This window comes from Eretmochelys imbricata, chromosome 1 (genome assembly GCF_965152235.1).
Source record: "Eretmochelys imbricata isolate rEreImb1 chromosome 1, rEreImb1.hap1, whole genome shotgun sequence".
NCBI classification, from domain to species: Eukaryota; Metazoa; Chordata; order Testudines; family Cheloniidae; genus Eretmochelys; species Eretmochelys imbricata.
The window spans coordinates 254,151,960-254,167,595 of record NC_135572.1 but is presented as its reverse complement, the minus strand read 5'-3'; the positions used below and the strand labels follow the sequence as shown (position 1 = coordinate 254,167,595).

At 38.4% G+C, this 15,636-nt stretch overlaps 1 protein-coding gene across 1 annotated transcript in view; it reads left to right on the top strand.

Annotated features, from left to right (window-relative positions):
- MTPN (myotrophin) overlaps positions 1–14,933 on the top strand; it is a 57,270-nt gene extending 42,337 nt beyond the window's left edge. Inside the window, exon 4 of the mRNA XM_077827994.1 lies at positions 11,488–14,933. Within this exon, the coding sequence (XP_077684120.1) occupies positions 11,488–11,574 (87 nt within the window). The 3' untranslated portion in view covers positions 11,575–14,933. The remainder of the gene's footprint in view (positions 1–11,487) is intronic.
- The last annotated feature ends 703 nt before the right edge of the window (positions 14,934–15,636 follow it).

Sequence of the window (15,636 nt, the reverse complement as noted above, 5' to 3'; positions counted from 1 at the left end):
GCAAGACCTTTCTGCCAGAGCATGCACCTAACATTAACTGTGAGACTGCATTTTCAAATGAGTTTGAGACATGACCTGAGATATAATTTTAAAAATAACCTTCCGAGCAGTGATACTCAAACCTCAGTGGCTCAGGAGCAAAGATAGCTATCAGTGTTACGCAAAAGAGCCACGGTAGTGTGAATTCATTGTTTAATTTACTATAGTACTATATTTAAACAGTATGATGGGAAACATTTAGTGATTATTTTCATATAGAATATAAAGTAATACTAAAATACTTGGTCAGTCATTTTGCTGTGAGAATAATTATATATTCTCACAGCAAAATGATAAAATAATACCGGGTCAACTACAGTCAGTTAATAACATAGTAAAAGCATCCTAATTGGTTGTTAATTAAATCAGTGTTTTAATATTATGAGCTACAAAGAGCCACAGGAGACACATTAAAGAGCCACTTGAGGCTCACGAGCCTCAGTCTGGGTATCACTACAACAGAGGGTAATTTTTTTTGTACTTCGCCTTTGCCAAGACGCGTGCGGTAAATTCTCAAGATTTGCATATAAATAAAGTTACACTAGTCGTGACATGCACACTTACGAACTCTATGGCAAGGAAGTTTGGTCTCCCTAATGCTGTTTCTGACTACTTCGACCTATATTTAACAAAAAACCTCTTGTTTTTGGAGGCATAAAAGTTGGCTAATAGCCAATAGGTTTACTTGTCAAAGCTTAGTTTCAAATCCTTGTTGGGTCTCAACTGAAAATTAGTCTGGCCTTTTCCTTCTATGTGGGCATGTGGCTGAATCCCAGTTTCTCAAAGATCTTTCTACTCCAAAAAGTCTTAGGGCTTAAATAATGACAGCTTTGTAAGGTTGAAGTGCCTTGGCAATAATGTATGGATAAGCCTTACACAGTTTCTTGAGTTAATCTTGGTTCAGACCATCACCGAAAATCCCTTACTTGTGAGCCCTAAACTTGCCCACATGTGGTGTGGTTTTTTTTTAAAGCCCTGTTTCTTCAATTGCATGGAATTAGGGTTATACTGAAATACTGTAAATCACCCATGTAATTTCTGTTGAATGCAGAAAGATATTTGATGCAGAAGTAATGTGTGAGTTCAGATCGGAAAATTAAAGGAAAAAATGGACTAAACTGTAGCTCACGAAAGCTTATGCTCAAATAAATTGGTTAGTCTCTAAGGTGCCACTAGTACTCCTTTTCTTTTTGCGAATACAGACTAACACAGCTGCTACTCTGAAACCTAAAACTATACTGCAGTTGTTTGGGGAATCAGAACTTGGGCAAAAAAATTGAGAAAAAACAGGGCAGTTTTGTTTTTGTTTTGATTTTTTTTTAAATCAGTGGGGAATTAGGAAGCACAATCTGTTAAATGTTTCAGACCTCTGAGCTACTAAAATACAATTAGGGATTGTGGTAGGCACAGTATACGTGTCATGAAAACACTGTACCTTCCCCAAAAAAGTCTAAGGATGAAATGAGACAGGATTAAATACAGTAAATTCCTCAAGACTTGTTAGACAGTACCTGTTTTTTCTTCCCCACTCCACTTAATCTAACCAGAGGAAAAGATAATTTGTCTGAGGGACTATAACAGCTTCTTCTGAGATTTTAAGTGGTTGATTTTCTTCAGTGCTACTCCATTATTTAACCAGAAGGTGAGGAAGTATCCTCAGACCTTGGGAGTTCCAGCAGATCACGTTTGATGCATTTCATGTAATCTGTCTTGAGACTCCGTACCAAAGTGAGTCTCATGGGGCAACATGTTCTGTTGCTGCCAAGTTAAATATTTTTTTTAATAGAACTGCCATTTAGATTATTACTTAAAAAAAAAAAAATCTTTTTCTCAACAATGTATATTTTTAAAATTAAGGGACATACTTTAAATCTAATGGCTTTTCATAGAGCTCTTAAAGAATTCGCAGGTCTGTAATTGTTCTAGATGACTACTAAGGTTACAAAGCAGTTAATAAATGCCAAACAATATTAGTGCTCTAAATAAAAGTTTCCTTCACAGTTAATAAATCACTCTCTGCACTCCAACTCAGAGAGAGTGTGGAAGGAGTATAGCTTTGCAAGTCTGCCTTTCAGCTTGTGGACAGCTCCAGTAGCTAACTCTTGTAGCATCACAGAACACAGCATTGCCTAGATCCCTTTGTCTTTTACGTTCCTGGTATTTACATGTGATTTAGACATGAAAGAAGCCTTGGTAAGAATAACCATTAACATAAGAACGGCCATACTGGGTCAAACCAGAGGTCCATCTAGTCCAGTATCCTGTCTTCTGACAGTGGCCAGTGCCAGGTGCCCCAGAGGGAATGAACAGAACAGGTATTCCCAGGTCATTCCCAGCTTCTGGTAAACAGAGGCTAGGGTCACCATTCTTGCCCATCCTGGCTAATAACCATTGATAGACCTATCCTCCGTGAATTTATCTAGTTCTTTTTTAACCCAGTTATGGTCTTGGCCTTCACAATATCCTCTGGCAAGGAGTTCCACAGATTGACTGTGCGTTGTCTGAAGAAATACTTCCTTTTATTTATTTTAAACAATTAAGGTCTTTGATATAGCTTCTTTCATCCAACTGGATCCTGAACTTTATTTTGTCATTTAAAATTTGATGCATGATGAGGCAGTGGTTTTCCCCAGAAGGAGAAGTCCCAACTCTTGGGGCTTACATTGACCTAATTGTCTGTGTACACACTACAGCTTTGCTCCTGCTGATTGCAAGTGCCCTACTACAGTGACATAGTACCTCCACCAGAGGCGTAGGGCTTATGTTGGTGCAGTTAGGATGACAGTGTCCACGTAGACACTGTGTTACTTACATTGACTCTTGGCTGTCATTCTTGTCAATTTAATGGCTCTGTGCTGCAGCCGTGAAAGCCAGGCTATCACCAGGGTGGGTGGGTGGCTCCAGCTAGAGCCTGGCTGCCCACAGGCTGCCCATCCCACTCCATGCTGCCAGCCAAGCTGCTGCCTGGAGGCTCCCCCGGGGATCTGTGCTGCTGTGCATGGAGGCTCACTGTGGGGAGCCCTGATACTGCCCCCCCACCCTGCTCTCAGCTCCCCACAGCCATGCTCCCGGTGGGGAGTTCTGCATCCAGAGTCCAGACAGATCCCAAGCAGCTGCCGGGCTACCGTCAGGGAGCTGAGTGGGAGCAGCCCCCTTCACTGCCCCTCTTAAGTCGTTGGAAGAAAATCTTGACTCTGAATCAAATCTCCGTCTGTTGAGCAGAGAGAGAACATCTGTAATTGGTACAGAAGATCTGAAGGAGAAGACTAACAGAAACTTCGCTGTTTTGTAGTTCCTTTTGGTTAATCTCTAATGTATTCTAGCATTTCAGTTGGGTTTAGTGTGCAGGTGTTGGTGGCTTGTGGTAGACAGAAAGTCAAGCTAGATGATCTGGTGGTCCTTCTAGCCTAAAACTCTGACTCCGCTTGTTCACCTATAACACCTTGTTTTCAGTCTGGAAAGCAAATTAATGCATTCAGAATCCACTTTACTGTTGGAAGCAAATGGCATCCTTTGTGCTCTTTCCATTGTAATAATACTTTTATGCCCATGTACAAAACTAAATGTTTCTGCCCTGAAAACTTATTTTATTGTCTTTTACACTACCTAGGCGCTACATAGTTAGAAACAAGAGCTCAGGACTGGGTCTGGTCTGTAACTTAAAAATTTGGTTTCTTTGCCAAAACTTCTAACCTTCCTGTTCTGAAGAGCATTTAACTGTTTGTTTGAAATCTAAAGCAAAATTGATTCAGAACATTATATGTGCAGGAAACATTTTAGTCAATGTCACTGTCAATGTAGATAGCCATAAAAGCAAACTGCTAAATCTTGCCCAGATGAATTGTGACAAAACTCTCAAATGTATGTAATGAATTGATAATATTCCAATTCGTACTCAAGTGTAATTTGGTATGGCATCATGAGAATCGTGAAAGTTTACTGCCCTTGAACATATTTAAAAATTCCCTCTTAAACATGCATATGTGCTACCATTTCTGCGCCTAATGCTTCCTTCCAACACGCAAACAGAATGGCTGCGGTCTTGGTAACTGTATTCTTTTTGGGTACAACTACACTGCACTAAAAGACCCATAGCATAACTGCCCTGGGTCAGCTGACTCTGGCTTGCGGGACTTAGGCTTCAGGGCTATAAAATTGCAGTATAGACATTTTGGGCTTTGGGCTGGATCCCACACTATGAGATCCTTCGCCCTCGCAAGGTCTCAGAGCCTGATCTGCAGTCCGAGCCCAAGCGTCTACACTGCAAATTTTAGCAGTGAGCCCAAGTCAGCTGACCCAGGCTCTGAGACTCTCTGCCATGTGTTGTTTTTTTCACAGTGTAGACATACCCTTTGTTCCTGTATCCAATAGTGCTTTCCCATGTGCTGGGGGCAGCAAAGGCATTATCTTCAGCTGTTGTGCATTGAGTACAAAACAGATTAATCTCTCCTGCAAGCAGCCCTCTCCATAGTCACGGCAGAAAAGTAACACAAACAATAGGAATGGAGACTGAAGATGCTACTGAGTCTGGAAGTACACTAGTCCCTCCCAGTCAGTGTGGAGGCATATTAAAATGGTATGGGAACATTTCCATTTTTGCTGACTATGCTCTATCTTCTCTGTGTATAGAAAATTTCAGTCTCTAGTCCCATCAGTAAGAGTACTTGTAGAAGAGTGTCAGTCTTTATTAGAAAAAGGTATTCTCTGAGGGATTTATTTTGCACTTTTCATAACTTGTGTTTTTCAAGTTGTCATAACTTGAAATGCCTTGAAATGATATCAAATCATATTCAGTTCAAATTTAATTAGCCTTAAAATAAATTTGTACTTCCAGAAACTCCAACCTAGATTTGTCTAAGACAGTACACTTTTCAGGTGACAAAGTTCATGTAGATTTGTAGGGATTCATATTATAAACTCCACAAAGGATTCAGGTAGTCCTACAGAACCTTTCAGATACTATCCAGTCCTGAAAACTTCACTGTCGGAATCTAATTCTGTCTGTTGACTACACTTTACTTTGCTCCAGTTTTATTGTTCTACGTAAATATAATTAGTTTTGGTACAGAAGTGCAGTTGCTTTGTAAAGTATAAAGGACAAGTGCATTTGGTCTTACTATTGCTTTAATGACTCCATTCTTGTTTTATTCTTACATTTAATAGGCACATTTTCCAGCTGTTGTACAATTAAGGGGCTCATGGTGTTAAAAACAGTATTATCTTTCAATGCCACCTGCTGCTGTTTCCTCAAAGTGGAGCTGAACTACAGCAATACCCTTAGTTGTTGAATATTGTAACTTTGGAGTAAAATTACTCCTTATCTACTAATTACTTCCACTGCTAAAACCAGACTATATACAGAGCCTGGATAGTGTAAAGAATCTTAGCACTTTACTGACTTCCAAAATGTATGTGTATTTTTGAAGTTTTGTCATGTTCATCTTCCCTAGAAGTGTGTTCTTGGCTTGATTGAGGTGGTGTGAAGTATTAGCTGAACGGCAAGTTACTATGAACTTCCTCAGTCCAATATCTCGGAAAAGCGTGTCATAAGTGTTTTCAAAAAGCAATCCATTTGGCTGTCAGCTTTTGCAGCATGTCTGTCCCCATGTGTTGGAAAGTAGCAGAATGTATGCAGACCTTGCCTTAATTACCATTTGGGCTTGACACCAGGAAAATCAGTTTCTCTAACTTATAATTCAGTGCATCTCACTACATTGGGCACACCTAAACTTTTACCATTCTGAGTGTTTCTAGTGGCGTTCCCCAGTAGTGACACAACTTTCACTAGACCTAGAATCTTTCAAAATGACATTAACTCTGCCCATTGTGTTGGCACCTAGCCCAGTGGGGTCTCTGGGTGCTACAAGATAAAGATAACTTCTTATAGGCTGGGTTAACATGAGTAAATATGGGGGAAGCTTCATTTCTTGGAAGACAGGATTAGGAAGGTAAATAGATCAGCGGGCTGAAAACAGAAAGTTTGTGCTAACTATGATCGGTGAATAGCTAAGGGACACATCAGAGCTAAGATAAAGAAAGAAAACACCCAGTGGGACAATCAGGTAATGATTGAAATAAGTTGGGAACATAAAGATGAGGTAAAGGGTAAATTATATATGGACAGTGTTGTGGACAGAGCATGCTGTTTAGGGATTGGTTTCTGTGAAGTAACCAAGCCAATCCCATAACATGTAATACAATGTATAGTACATGCAATGTAATGTGTAAGTGTATATATAAAAAGAGATTTGCTGTGTAATTTTGGGTGTGTGGTACACCCTACAGCCACCCCCTATGCTTGAGTCTGATCAATTCAGCATTACAGTGCTGTATGCCAAATAAACTAACTTGAGCTGTGGAACTGGAGTCCAACTGAGTTCATGGGGATCTGAGTGGAAGAGGTCTTTGGGGAACCCCAAAACTTCTGTGGTACACAGTAGATGCATTTTGTTGCCCTAAGGGGCATGTGGTGCACATATTTGGGTGGCACAAGCACACTGATCTTACAGATGCTTTCTTTGGTTAATGCTGCTAGCATGTTAGAGTAGAAAGGTGAGGAATGAATGTCTTTCTCAAAAAGAGGAAAGAGTGAAGTAGACCAAAGGGCAGAAAAGCTGGCTTAACATTTTTAATCTGTTCACTTCAGATGGGGAAATAAATGAAAACTGTAGAATCACCTTGCCCACACTTTGAAAATGCCTTGTGGTTTTGAAAATTGAAAACTTCGGTTTTTGAGGCATTTTGACCTAAACTTATGACTGTTTTTTGCATTGTGCAGAAATGCACGACTGGTCTCTCCACTTGAAGGAAAGATTCCTTTCTTATAAACCAGAGCACTTATTTTGAGGAAACTTAGTCCTTTGTTAGACTGTAATATCATAGGTAAAATGTAGTGGGTTTTATCCTACATGTGATTAAACAATTTTATAACTCACACTTTAGATAAACTTATCTAGGTTAGCTTTTTTGTAGTATTGAAGTAGTGTACTATAGCAAATGCAAAATTAATTTTACTAAATTATGCTTATATTTACTAACAGTTTTAATAACTTGTTTAGAATTTATAATAAACACTGATCAGATTCTCTCAATCATTTGAACACACCAGTATTTTTTTTTTTAATAGGCCAATAGGGATATATCTCTGGTTAATCCTTTACCTAATTAACAGTCAGCTTGCAAGCTCTTACAGCATGTCATCTTGGGAACATAATAATCAGGGTTCAGACTCAGGCAGAACAGAATGTCTTAATGGCACTAAAAGATGACCTTATAGCCATGGACGTAGGCAGAATTTCCATGCTCATACTGCTCGACCTCTGACAGAGTAAACACCAAGGTATTGCTAACCCAGCTACCTGATGTAGCACAGCACTGCAGTGGCTCCAGTAGTTCCTCTCCCAGGAGAACTAAGTGACGAAGGGTAACTGCTTCAAATGCACTTACTTGAGGAGTCCCAGAGGGATTCATGCCATCCCCCATTGTTTAATATCACATGGGAGATGCCACATACTCAGCTGCCAGCAACATGACATGACACTCAAGTGTGCTTCATTCACCACTCATGCAGCCCCTGCCACAGCTAAGATGTCACAGGGCCTATTAGGGATCACTGTTTGGATGAAAAGTAGCTGGTTCAAGTTGCACTAAGGCAACAGCATTATTGCTGGTTAGACGGGAAAAATGATCTGAAGAACTAGCAAATATAGTCCCCACCTTCCATTTAAGGCATGCAGCATCATTGATCAAACTGGTGCAAAATGTCAGAGGACTCAGACGTCTCACTAAGCTTTCATGACCAGGTGGTGTTGGTGATTTAAAAAAAAATAAAATAAAGCCTTTCAACTCCAGCTCACTAGGAAATTTGTACAGCTCAGAGGAAGGGGCCTGCCCATGCTGTTACAGTACTCCAATTACAATTGGTAGGGAAAGTTTACGTTGAATATATGGACATTGCTTTAAAAATGAAGTACAAGAATGTACAAATGTTAACTGTGCTGCCTGTCCTACAGACATAGTGAGTGTTGTCCAAATACTAACCCTCAAACTCAGGTTCCACCATATGTAGTTTGCTGAAGGTCACAGCAATTTAGTGTAGGAATCAGAGTTAGAACTCAAGTTCTTGGCCCCTATCCGCAGGGTAAACCTTTTGAACAGTTCCTCGTCTACTGGAAATAAGTATTGAATTTCCAAAGGAGACCAATTAATCTAGCACTCATTTCTCTATTTGGGATTTTGCATCAAGTTGGTGATACTGGAAATAGGGCTAATAAGTGCCTTTTTAGGAGAAATCCTACATTGTAGACCACTAAGTAATATGTGAGCAGTTATCTCCCTATCTTGAGATTAGACTTGGGTTTGTTTTGGGTTATGTTTTTTTTTCTTTGGGGGGGGGGGGGGGGGAGAGAAGTTACCATTTAGTGGGGTAGTTTAAAGAAACGTTTACATTGAAGGCCTTCAGGAGTTTGCTTTCAAGTGCAGTATGTTCCTAATTCTTAATCATGTAAGTGTGGGCTTGTGTGAAACTTATAACATGGTTTCATTTTAGCAAGAGCCTTATTTTATGTTCTCACTTAGAGATATTTATATCCTTGGTATGAGATTGATTTAAATCAATTTTGCAAAAAGTCAACCTAATTTGAAATTGTGTGCTATTGCAGTTTTAGATTAAAATATATGAGCTAAATTGAAAATGCTGTTTAAAATGCTACCAGTCTTAAGTGAGAGTATTTTATATTAATTTCACAAACCTGCTGAATGTAAAACAAAACAAAAACAAACTATTAACACGTGTTTACAATGATTCTATTCAATTGAGGGTTACCAGGAAAAAATGTAAGCTCAAAATTAAATTACTTTAGCGAGAACTATGAAGTATAGAGATGTAATACACTAAAGTTGAAATTTGTGTAAATTGCAATCAAATATATCAACAGAACAATACTAGTGTTGTAATGCAACATTTTCAACTATAATTTGAGAGCAAGAATAAGAGTCTCATTATCCAATTTTACAATTACGGTAGGGTGACCATATGTCCCATTTTGGCTGGGACGGTCCCTTTTTTTTTTTTAAGCCCTGTCTCAGCTATCCTGACTTTATTGGCAAAAGTGGGCATTTGTCTCATCTGCTCTTGCCAACTTGAGTAGCTGGCAAGAGCAAAAGGGACAAATGCCCACTTTTGTCAAAAAAAAGTGGGATGTGGAGTGGCGGTACATGCAGGGGGTGAGCGGAGATGCCAGACCTACACAGGATGGGGAGGCAGAGCTTTGGTGTGTGTGTGGAGGGGGTGGGGGGGCAGAAGAGGGGTTCCAGTGCATGGGCGGCAGGTTAGGGTTCGAGTGACCAGCAACAGTCTCACCGGGCGGGAGTGAAGTGGTAGAAATATGTACATAGAGTTCATAATCTTACATAGAATTAATAATCGTACAGATTCCCAAATTATCGCAGGTAGCCTAACGACAAAGGATGTTAACGGGGCCCTGGGACTTGTCTTTATTGGTATTGATGAATATTAAGTGTGAAATTTAATTTTAGGTTTTATGTATGGATTTAGCCTACTAAAAAAGAGGAACAACTAAATGTTTCCAAGTGCATAATAGCTTCTCTATGATACAGCTAAAGCAATTATTCTGTATTCCTCTACACTTTTCTTCCATCAGTATAGTCTTAGTATTAAATTTTTAAAAAGTATATTATTTAAATTTAAGGATGAGGGTAGTAAATAGAATTAAAGATGGAAAAGTTCTGGTAGTCTCTGAAATCCTTTTATTTCCAGAGTAATTCTATTCACTGAGCATACTTCCTGGCACCTCGTCCAATCTAACCTTGTTACTACCAATGGGTCTTCCTTCTCTTCCCAGGGAGTCTTTTGCACAGTCTCATACTTCATTTTTAGGCAGTGTCTTTCCTGAATAGCTTTTCCTTTCATCCCATTAGTTCTTTTACTCCACCTCCACTTCCTTTTGTATTTCCACCATTAATCTGCACACTTACTATGTCCTCTTAGTATTTTAGCTAAAAATACTATACTACCCATAATTTGTCCTTCGTCTCCACTTTCATGCGCAATGTGACTACACAAAATGCAAAGTAAGTATAATTAACCGCACAAGGTGCAAGGCAATGGAGATGGGTCCATTCCACTTCTAACTTTTCTGTTATCTCTACTTCCAGATCTGATATTTTTGTTCTCTTTTGAGCTTCCTCTAATATCTTTTTGGTCCTAGTGTCTCTAGATGTAAACACTATTGCAAGTGTAGTTGAACCTGATATGTAAAGAAAAGGTGCTGTTGCTTTCCTTCTTGGAAAGATGTTGCTTTTGGTTATTCCATTTTATTCTACTAATTTTATGGCTTCACTCTTTTAGAATGCCATTTTAAAAAGTCTATAAACAAACATATCTTCCATACTTCTTAACCTCATCCCCCCCCCCACCTCCTTCACCGCCAAACTATAGAGTGATCACCTACTGCCATGACATGACATAAGGGAAGGAAAATTGGACAATTTTGTAAAGAAAAGGGGGGGAGGGGAGTGAGACGAGTAAGTAACATTGAATTGCAATGTGGAACAGCCTATTCATATTCCTGTAGTTTAGGACTGACCAGATGAAAACTCTGTAGTGTGCTAGGTTTGGGTCTTGTACATCAAAACCATTTAGTGCCGTTCATTATCTTTGTTTCCATTTCCTAGAGTATTGTGGAAGGCTGGGTAGTAAAGCCACTATCATCCAAATTTCAGTACTTAATTTTACGTTATTTAAATAGTAAGCTGCACTGGGTCTTGTAAAATTCATTTGGCCATCATTAATGACCTAATATATCAAAATTAGGACAGCGTTCTGGTGAGCAGGCTATTGAGAATTTTGATGCGATGGTGGACGGTATTATTCCTTACTAACTTTTGTCATGTTTAATTGATTCCCCCTCATCGTGTCTTAGTAGGCTTTTTTGAAGTTATTTGTATTGTTTTTGAGAATATAGGAGAACATTACTAATTTATAGAAATGGGGGAACTATAGTGACTTATTGAACTTTGCATCATAGCAAGTATGTGAACAAATAAAAAAAACCACTATTTTTCATCCTGTTTCTGATATCTAATGGGCTATGCTAGTAAATAGTATGTACTATAATTCATAAAATAGTTTTAATGTGACCTTTCTGCAGCACTCTGTACCATTCAAAGTGGAATGGCAACCATTTTTGTGTATTAGCTCAACTTCAAAACCAAAAGATTGAATATATTTAGCTATGAAACTAAGTAGCTTGTGGTTTCTGAGAAATATACAGCATGTAAAGGAAATTTGTGAGCAATTTAGTGAGTTCAAAATAGTTCTCCAGTGTGAGTAATGACTAGTGTGCCAGAACCCCTTCACAAGAAACTGCCGATATACCAAGATGCAAACTCCTTTATTAAGTGACACATCTTCTCATGTTTTTACAGGGTGCTGATAAGTCTGTGAAAGGCCCAGATGGACTAACTGCCTTTGAAGCCACTGACAACCAGGCAATCAAAGCTCTTCTTCAGTGATGGATGGACTGATATAACTAATGTCTTTTCTGTGGCCTCACACTGCTGCCTGTCTGTCACTCTTTGTATCTTCCAGCTTCTTCAGCTAAATACTTTGGGGGGAGGGAATTCTCAATGAATCAAACTAACTAGGGGTCTTGATCAAAACGATAATCTGTTTGGAGAGAATGGAAATCTGTATAATCAGTGTCCTTCAGGGTTTGTTTCATGCACAATCTTTTTTCCATTTCTAGTGAAAACAAACTTCTTCTGCAGGAGGGAGAAAGAACATGCACTTAATTGGGTGGTAGGCCTCCCTGATTATTTCTATTAAGTTTTGTGTTGGAAGATCAATTTAGACAAAAGTACTGTATTAAGTACTCTAAAATGCTAACTAAGAGGCAGTAGTCCAATGTTGTTAGTGTCGGCCATGATATAAAATGTAGTAATTGAGGCAGTTGGGTTGCTTATCTCTTGATAGCTATATCCTTCTGCTTTAAAGCATATGTTGAAATACTGAAGACTTCTGATACTAGTTAAAGGAGCTATCTCCACCTTGACTAATCAGATGCCACACTAACCTTTTTGGACTCCTTGTAAATCAGGAAAGACCGGTTTAGGCAAGACCTTCTTATATTAAGAACTCTGTAATCCCAAAGGCCTGCCAAGGTACCTTGGGAAGATTGAACTTCAGAATTTCCCTCCCCCACCCCCAATGTGTTCTAGTCCAGAACTGACCAATCTGACTTACAATATTTTGGGGTCTGATAAGAAATGTCACTGCAGTTTACCCTTTTGGATTATCAGTTGGAATTTCCTCATTTACCATGTCAATGTAAACGATATAGGCACATATGGTGAAAGCTCCAGGCCCTCTGGTACCCAAGAAGAATTTCTCTGCTACCTTAAATGATTTAAACTTAGTGCTGCTGGTAATTATTTAGATGTTCTCACTAGAAACTAATATCAAAATTGCTAAACGTTTTTTGCTATAGTTCCAAAAAAATAGTTCTGTGAAGAGCTTTTCTATATTCTACTGTCAGGAAAAGGAAGACTTAAATACAGTTTCACTGAAATCTGTAACTAACACAAGAGGAAAGGTAAGATTTTTTTTTTTTTGTGAATTTCCTACGATTCCTCATCAACTGTCTGAAAAGGCACTCTTTTAATGTCATGACTTCATTGAGAGCAACGGGCTTCTTCTGAAGCTCCTGCTACGTTCCTACAGCACGTATGATCCTGCAAATATATTTAAATTTCATCTGGAAGTTAATGTACTAGTAAATAACTAATTGAAGCAGATTTAAGATTGTAACAAGGGATTCCCACCCCATTCCTCCCATGAAAGTCTGAGCTTTTGATTTTCATCTTTAGTTTGCATTAGACACATACCAGCTCACCCAAACAATTCACAGTACCGTTTTTTTTTTAAAGGCATACATTATATAAAAGAATATATTTACCTTTGGGATGTCAGTATATGCTGCTTTCAGGTATTATGGTAACATGCAAAAAATGTGCATCATGTTTAATGCAGAGTATGTTTAAACAAAACAAGGAAATCTTATTTTGATTTCCCGTGTCTGGAATTGAGGTGATGTCAGGAGAGTGAGCAGTACAATATTTGGGGATTGCCATCCAGATAAATATATACTGAGACATTTTGGGGTCATATTTTAACCATGTTGCATAAAATTGAATGTACTTCAATTATAAACAACCCTGTATTTAGAATGTAAAATTATGATAAACTGAGTTATACATATGCAGCATCCCCACAGGATAAAAAAAATCAGGAATACAGTCATTCTGGCCAATGAGAAACTGTAGTGAGCCATTATTGATGGGTTTCTTGGATTTATGGGAGGTATGGATGGCAAAGAAGAGTGGAAAGATTAGAAATGTTTTAAAAACTGTAATCAATCACTGAGTAACTGATAAATGAATGAGCACACTTGATTAGCTGTTCTTTATTAAGCCTTTTAAAATAAAGAACTCTGTAATCTATCTCTAATCAATGCTGGACTATCATCTCATTACGATAGAGTAGACTCTGAATACAAATTCTGACTTTCTGTAAGATATCACTGAAGTAATTATTTCTATATTGGCATAAACTAGTCTCTACTTATGCTATTAAAATACTAGTCCAAATTGCAGTTTTCTGAAATCTTTTTTTAAAAATTTCAAGTTTGTAGCGAGTAGTGTCAACAAATTGTGTATCTGGCCATAACATTACCTCGTATTGTCCTTTTCTCTTTGCCTTGGCCTCCCCGTATTGTCCTTTTCTCTTTGCCTTGGCCTACCCGCATTGTGTGCCCCCCCCCACCTCCGATCAAGTGATCATAATTGTAGTACTGGATCATTTGAACCTTCTTTGTACTAGTTCTTCTGGTGATACAGTAGAGGCTATTTAGCCTTAATTTCCTGCAATTATGAAAACACTTGAATTTTTCTTGACCTATTTCATGTGGAAAAAAAACTGCAAAAACTCTCTAACAAGACAAGTGTGTGTTTAATTTGACTATAATATGAATCCAAGCCACTTTTGCCAGAATAGATAAAGGATGATACTTAAATGTATGTTTTTACTAAAGAAGAAAAACTTGTTTGCTTTTTGCACTACATGAAGGGTTGTCATTTTTGTCCACGTTTTAAGAAATATTAAACATTTTTGTCCATGCACAAAACAGAAAGATTATAGGTTTGCTCATTCACTTCCTTTTCATCACATTTATGTGAGAAATTGCCTGGCTACCTGTTTCTAACTAGCCCTTCGATGGGTGAAATTGTCAAACTGTAAATTCTTTTACACACAGGAAACTGTAGAATAGTCAAACACAAAGGCTTAGATATCATGTCAAAGCCAACTGGAAGTGCATACATTTGGAAATCCACTTAATTTTTATTGCTCTCCCTTTCAGTTTGCATTGAATGTTTTAGAACTAAAATGTATCTTGGTTTTTACATCTTCTGCTCCTCTTCCTTATTTAAAATAAATGCTTGAGACTTAAATGGAGCTTCCTCCTCCTTTAATACAATATTCAATGCATTAATTTGTCTGTAGAAGAGGCTGGTAAGAGTGGAGTGTCCTAGTTCAAGCAATTGCAGTGTTGCATGCAAAATTTCAAAATGAACTGTCTTAATTATATTTTGTAAATGAAGAAACAATCATATCTTTCTACGTAGTGATGGAAGAAAATTAATGCTTTGTGCATTTTGATATTTGACTTCCTCTTTTCACCAGTGTAGTTATTTTGACACAGTTGGGTTTATCGTTATCATAGTTCATGGACATCAGAATGCTCAATGATACTGTATTTTTAAGTTTGTTGCAAGAATGAATGAATGAAATAAACTTGAATTGTGCTACAGAAGAATCTGCAGCTTTATTTCCCTACACAGTCTTCCTAGGTGTATTTTTTGTTAACCTCTACTCATACCTACATAGCTGTTTAGCTCTAGTAGTTAGTTTAACTGGCACTGTGCAGAGTAACTTCAGCTATATTAATACAAATGTGGACAAATCTGAAGGTTGGTTTACATGAATGCTGTAAATCGATCTAAGTTATACTAGTTGATGTAACTTAGGTCTTTTTACAGTGGTGTCTACGCCACATTCTGTCAACAGAAGACACTCTCCCATCAACACAGCTGCCGCCTCTCGAGGATGTGGAGTACAGACATCCACAGGAGAGCGCTCTCCCATCAGCTTAGCATCTTCACCAGACCCGCTAAATCAACACCACTATATTGATCACAGCAGTGCCAATTTAACTGCTAGTGTAGACATGGCCTGAGAAACCAGTTTTGTTCTTGAGTGGCCACTAGTCTTAAAATTAGCTACGTTATGATTTAGAGCACACACATGCTGTCTCTTCTCCTACCCCTCACCTTTCTCTCCCCAAACCACCACCTCATAACCCCCACCACCCCACCCAGAAAAAAAAATTTGGGACTGAATGAGCATGGAGACTTTCACTGGTCAATAAACAATTCGTCATATTGAGATTTGCTGCTTTAACAGAATGCTTGCATTTGCACTGGCTTCGTCTTATTTGCCTGAAATGCAAATAGACTCCA